We start from the raw sequence: 6,988 nt of genomic DNA, 5'->3' as shown, positions 1-6,988 counted from the left end.
CAAATTAAAAAAAAAATGGTTTACATAAAACTGACCTTACTGGAGGTGATGTAACTGCAGGTACCCTTTGATTACTCGCTTGACTCTCTCCACCAAACCTATTAGCGATCCCACCTCCATTCAACCATTTCTCTTTAATAAAATCAACTCCTCTTTCTGCCATCATGACGATGGTAGCGTGGGTGTTTCCAGATACCAGCAACGGCATAGCTGATGCATCCATAATCCGCAAATTCGTCATACCATGGACTAATAATTTGTTATCGACCACAGCCATTGGATCAGATTTAGGACCCATACGACACGAACAAGCTTGGTGGTTCTCTGGCCCTGTGTAGTATTTCACAGCGCAGTCCCAAAATTCATCAGAGTCGTATCTAAAACAAATTATTAAAAGTTACTGCGCCTATAATTATTCGACAGTATATGAATATTTTTAAATTACTCGTATGTTCTAGCGTTAACAGCGAAAATTACACCCAAAAGTAATTGACAGAGTTGTGTGCCATCGAGAATGTCACGTCGACAAGTTAATTGTTGATAGGTTAACTAAGAAATGATGGCGACGTCGAATTACTAAGTGACGTCAACGTCGACAATATCGACAACTGATAATTTGGTACAAAATTTTGGCCACAGTTAAATAAAACATTTTATGATTAAAAATTAAAACCATAGAATAAACATTTATTAAAAACATAGTATAAACATTTAAAACGTTGTATTTCATAGTCGTCATCCAACTCTGGTAATTGGTTTACCTATTTCTCTATAATTTCAGCATTGACACAAGGTAGAATAGCAATGATACTATAAACCAACCTATTTTTGACTGCGCAGTCTCCATATTCTGTCTCATCTATTTGCATCCCGTACTTCTGTACCATAATGGTACTGTTTGCTATTTGCTGAATTACCCTTATGCCAGCAATCAGCACTCTGACATCTTCGGGTTCTGTCAAGTAGTTGGCAACCATTTTGGGAGGATCGAATGGATTATTTGAGTGAAGTGCAACATATCTAGATAAAAAAAAATTATTTTAACGTTCTTCGTTGTACATTTTGACATGGAGAATCCAGTCACTTTTAACTTAATGACTTAATATAATCTTGTAAAAAGATTATATTAAGTCAGTGGTCAAATGAAACTGTAATAAACAAACGATTTGTTTACATTTCGCTTGTATATGTTGAGTCCAAACAGTATAGTTTTAGTCTATATTTTATAGATATTTACAGTTTTCATTCGATCACTTCGTAACAAAGTATTAAATTACAGTTATGAGTAAATATAAAAATCAACTGAAAAAAAAACAGTTTTCAGTAAAAAAAATAATTTATTAGTCATAGTATGAACATTTTATAAATGTTTTCGAATTTGCTCATTATTATTCTAAAGTTTATGAACTCTTTTTGTTTATTACTAAATTAAACTCGAAATGAACAACTCTAAATTGCTATTTTAAATTGTTTGTCGCAAACAGACATCAACATTTACTAAATATTTATATGTCGTCCTTAAATAATTGAAATTTTAAAATTATAAAAGTGGTCTTTATCAAAACTAAAAATAATCACAGATAGATAATGTGTGTGATAATAAAAATAGTGTCTCAGATTTTAATCGGGAAAATTTAATAGACGATAGAACTTGCAAAAACAAAACAAAAAGTTCATATCAACTTGTAAGATTTGAAGCTTCCTTTTCGAGATACAGGGTACCATTAGAAGCCCAATTATAATATTAATTACCAATTAGAATTTAACTTTTTTCGCAAGAAGTAAGCAAGATAGACCAAAAAGTCAGGAGACGAAAAAATTATATTTTTAATTACTAAATCCAAAAATAATATTAAACGTCTAAAAAAGCAGTGGCGTGCCTATTTTTTCCTATAAAATAATTTAACAGTGATGCCCCACCGCCGCCCCTGGCCATTAAACTTAAATTTAATTACATCAAATTAAGTCCCCTAGTAAGTATTATAAACGGGTCAAGTTATATCAAAATCGATTAAATAGTTTTTCAAATATCTTATTTTTTTTTTCTTTTTTAAGTAACTTTAACACCCTGTATCTCGAAAAGGGAGCTTTAAATCTTACAAGTTGATATGAACTTTTTGTTTTATTTTTGCAAGTTCTATGTAGACACACTGTATATATGGAATTCTTGTTGGGGTAGATCAAATAAGCAACGTACGCTATGCTGATGACATCACCATATTTGCTGCCACAGAGGAGGAAATGGTGGTTCCCTTAAACAGAATAGAGCTAGAGAGTGGAAAGTTTGGTCTAACAATAAACAGACCCAAAACAAAACTAATGCTAGTGGATAAGCCTAACTTCGTAAACAGGACTCACCTGCTTGACAATCTCGAAAGGGTAAGGCAGCTTTATATATCTGGGGTCAATAATCAGCAACATGAGCGGATGCGTAGAGGAAGGTAAAAGAAAAATAGCCTTGGCCAAAAGTGAGATGCTGAGACTTACCAAAATATAAAAAAGTTCATACATAACCAAAAAAACTCGCTGCAGCCTTTTGTACTTAACAACACCACCATTGACGTCGTAAAATCTGTAAAATTCTTAGGGCTTGTTGTAGACAATTCTCTAAAAGGGGACATGCATATCGACGCTTTGTCGAAAAAATTAAGCTCTGCCTGTTTTGCATTAAGATCTGTTTCTAAGGAGCTTAACTTCTCAGTGGCTAGAACTGTTTATTATGCACTATTTGAGCCACACCTCAGATGTGCCCTTTTATTCTGGGGTACGTGTTGTGCGACTCAATTTGACCGCATTTTCAAGCTCCAGAAGAGAGCTGTTCGATATTCACTAGGACTAAACAGCAGAACTCATTGCCAGGACTTTTGTAGTAAAAAATAGAGGTATCCAAGGGTGACCTCCAAAGAGGTCACGACTCTCATGACTGAGGAAACAAGCAGAAAGAGTTGAAAATAGCCAAAAAAAAACCGTAAAAGAATAGAGTGGATAATACAAAAGGCCCAGGTAATAGATGTCATCCACAGAATTAAATCCCTTAAGTGCCAATGGACAGGACACCTGTCAAGAAGGACGGACAACAGATGAACCACAAAAATTACAATATGGTACCCACCTAGAAGAAGACCAGATCTGAGATGGGACCAGGATATTAGGAATATAAAGTAAATATCTATAAACATACAAATCTAATAAACAAAAACAAAACAAAAAATAAGGTAAATATCTATTACTAAATTAATAAATTTGTTCCAAATGCCTAGTAAATAACAGAAACACTTCTAATAACACAATTCACCCCAGATATTAATAATAGACAAATCTCAAACAGTTTGACATGTCAAGTGTCCAACATGGCTGCGAACACAGAGCTTAATATTAGTTCTTACATTATTTGAGCGAAACGAGTGCAGTGTGCCGTACTAACTGACCGCATATGAAAATTTAACGGCTCACTAGTTGTAATGTGCAGCGAGGCAGTACATTATAACATACAGGAGCAATAATGAAGAAAATGCTGGAATTTTATCTCGGCGCTCTGTTACATAATGGAACAGTTTATGAAGATGTATTAGATCGCAATCTCGGAATTCATGAAACTTTAAAATGCCTAGTTAATTTATCTAGGTTATATTTGTAACGATGTGGTCGGTAAAGTTTTCAAATTGATTTATTATAAATGTACAGGGTGTCCAATTTTTGCGTGTTTTATGGGGTTTCTCGTTTATGAGTGGAATTAAAAAGATGTGGTTATTTTGTTAAAAAGATGTGGTCATTTACGTTATTTTGTTAAAAAGATGTGGTCATTTATTAGTGTTTTTTTACTTTTTGCAGATTTTTTACAGTTTTTGTCCGAACTTTTGAAGTTCCTGATATACAAGGGGTAGTACCGGAAATACACAGGAATTTTAAAATGTTCCATTTTTCGACCCCTCTTTGATTTTCTTATCGAATTTTAACTTGAATTATAACTTATAGAAAAGGTGAAAACTGTATCCTGTAGAGATTTTCACGTAAGATACAGTGGCTAATTAGTTTTTCGCTGGGAAATTTATCATCTACGTAAAAAAGTGCCTTGGAAATGTTTTTACAAAAATACAAAATTTTCTATAGCAAAAAAGTTACAGCGATTTATTAAAAATGCACTTTTTTGAAAAACACCCTGTAACGCATAAACGGTAACATATATCGTGTGGTTTTCACCATCATGTTTTTGATAAAAATTGAGCTCCAGACACCGATATTAGTTTTCGTCTATCTCCTATAGAAAAGGGTGTTCCCTTTAAAAGCGTCGAATTTGACTCACCCTGTACATCCTTTCTTGGTTGCTTTTTTTTTGGTTCCCACCCAGAGTTTCGCTACATAAGCTATAACAATAAAGATCTTAGTGTCTCAAAATTTTCGAAACTTTTAAGAAACATATGTGGCTCACATTTACAGATTTCGTACCCGTTTTGTGCCTAAAAATTTTCCATAATTTATTTGATATTCTGTCAAATATGAGAACATAACCTTACTTTATTGTTTGGATTTTATTCTGCACTTTTTGTATTTAAGCATTCTTAAAGTTTTTATAGTACTATAATTAAAAAAGCAGAAGGACAAATTGTGAGTACAAATACAGATATTTTTCTTATGTGATTTTATAATTATTTATTATACTCATTACAGAGATTATTTGTTTTAGGAATAAATGTAATACTACCCATACCCAACAGGATACCGAAGAAAAATGTTACCAGCAAACGTTTTTTCTCTTTTTTCCACAATGACATACATGTTTTTATGTTTTAATTGTTCTATAATATGTAAATAAACATTATTTTGACTAGAAATTTTGATTGGCGTTGTTGACAGGTGACTAGTTCCAAATTTCTACACAGATAGCGGTAAATCGCAACATTTAGAAACAAGTTTTCGATTTATTGCCGATTCATTTTCGAAAAACGAGTTTCTCCCTTTTTACACACAAATATGATTAATGTAGATGATTTGTGTCCGACTCCATGCCAATTTTATAAAATAATGAATTAAAATTCCGCCATGTTGGTTAGTGATAGCGTTTTTAACTAAAAATATATGTTTTTAGTTTTTTAGCGGCTGTTGAGCTTTTAAACTCATATGAACGCGTTCTACTTACATTGATTTATATATTTTTATTTTAGAACCATGATATAGAAATAAAGACCTATATTTCAAATAAAAATATCTTGTAGCAACAAATAATGATATATTATAGGAGGGGCATTAAAAATATGGAAGTACATTATTAAATTAAACGATGAACTTGCTTTTGCAAGATCGAGGGCAGAAGAGATCGAGGGACGGAAAAAAATGTCATGGCTGCGGAACATAAGACAGTGGACAGGCATTAGTAACATACAGACGTTGATCCACACAGCCAGAGATAGGGAAGCCATGGAAAGTGTGGTCGCAAACATCCATTAATGGATCAGCAGAGAAAGAAGAAGCTTTTTCCACACGTTTTTTGTGCGAAAAAAACATAAAAACAAAGATTTCAAGACAAAAAAATTATGGCGGAGGTTGACATTGTTGATGGTTGTTTTCATTTTGAAATACGTATGCAGACTATTTTAGTTAGGTATTTTGTTTCTTCGCATTTAGAAACAGTGACTGCTGAAACGGGAACATCAAGAACACAAATTGTGACAACATGACAAAGTGTCACAACATGACGTCATTAGAACTATTTTCTAAATTAATTATCTCTGTATTTCTTCTGTTTTACCAGATACATTTAGTGTGGATTCTTCTATGAAACAGTGTGTATATTCTATGCTTACCCTTTACTCTTTGGATGTAGAACAACTGGTGAAAATGTAAACTCCTTTTTGGCATCTGGATCCTCTGGATCTTCCGGATCGCCAACCGATCCAGAAGAAGCGCAATGGGCTGTGTAGCCCGCGAAGAATATTTGCAAGTCAGGGTCTGTTCCACTGGGGTTAGCGTACGGGCTGTTTATTCTTGCTGTAACCTTTAACAAAAAATATATATTACCTATCTACAGGGTAAATTTTAAATATAAGTGCAGATAGAGTAGAAGTGCAGATGGAGGAGAATTGTAAACTCAGTTAACAGCGACAACCAAAAAGTAAAGAGGCAACAAAGTAATGAGATTTTTGTATATCCGAAGTGCGCAAGAGAGATAGCATCACGTATCGGGCTTTTCAGTCACAGAAAAGCTCATGAGAGAAAACGCCTTGCGTGACCATCTTCTGATGCATGTCAAATACTCGTCAGCGAGTAATGGCAGTAAGTAAGTAAGTAACGTTTTAAGAAAATGCATATATAGGAAAATTAAAATAACTTTAGTTGCACATAATAATACGACCATCAGCAAACTCCATAAGACGATGCATGGTGTTATTGATGACGTGCAACGAAAATTGTTTTAATTTCCCTTTATTGTAGAATTTAAGCTGATGTTATTTATATCAAATAACTAGTAATACCCACATTATGTTTATACATAACATATTATAGTTCATGTATCTACCTACATGTTTTGAGAAATCCCAACAGAGCTAAGTTTAATAAAATAACTAATGCCTATTGTTAAGATGACAATAGTCTGTTGATAGATACAGCAAGCTTGTATCTATCACAGATAGTATTGATACTAAAATTAATTACTATTGTCTCTAATCGCGGAGTATTGTCTTTAGCACCCGCAGTGATGTGGCAATAATTTCCTCAATTTAATTAGAATGTATAAATAATGCTGAACCTTATAAATTTATAAGAGTAAAATATCCCCTTCATATGGGTGGATAAAACTCATTATTGTTTGATTGTGGATCAAATTAATTTATTTTTTTCCATGGCAACTGTTAAAATTGCCTTATATCTATCAAAAATAGTAGATAAAATAGTACTTTAACCGCAAGGGTAGATTAAATGATACTTTAACAGCGAGGATAGGTTAAAAACTTTATTTCTTCTCGCACGTTTTTTAATTGCTTCCATTTTT

The 6,988-nt window shown here is 33.1% G+C and overlaps 1 protein-coding gene across 1 annotated transcript in view; it reads right to left on the bottom strand.

Annotated features, from left to right (window-relative positions):
- The window catches only part of LOC115875129 (glucose dehydrogenase [FAD, quinone]-like), a gene marked incomplete at both ends in the record, with an annotated part of 9,275 nt that extends 3,256 nt beyond the window's left edge, over positions 1–6,019 (bottom strand). The window contains 3 exons of the mRNA XM_030890524.1: positions 36–377; positions 823–1,020; positions 5,802–6,019. Of these exons, the coding sequence (XP_030746384.1) occupies positions 36–377; positions 823–1,020; positions 5,802–6,019 (758 nt within the window). The remainder of the gene's footprint in view (positions 1–35; positions 378–822; positions 1,021–5,801) is intronic.
- Between the last annotated feature and the right edge of the window lie 969 nt (positions 6,020–6,988).

This window comes from Sitophilus oryzae, unplaced genomic scaffold (assembly GCF_002938485.1).
Source record: "Sitophilus oryzae breed Bouriz unplaced genomic scaffold, Soryzae_2.0 scaffold_132_pilon_pilon, whole genome shotgun sequence".
Taxonomy (NCBI): domain Eukaryota; kingdom Metazoa; phylum Arthropoda; class Insecta; order Coleoptera; family Curculionidae; genus Sitophilus; species Sitophilus oryzae.
Note: the sequence above shows the minus strand (reverse complement) of the source record. Positions and strands in the feature narration are given on the sequence as shown.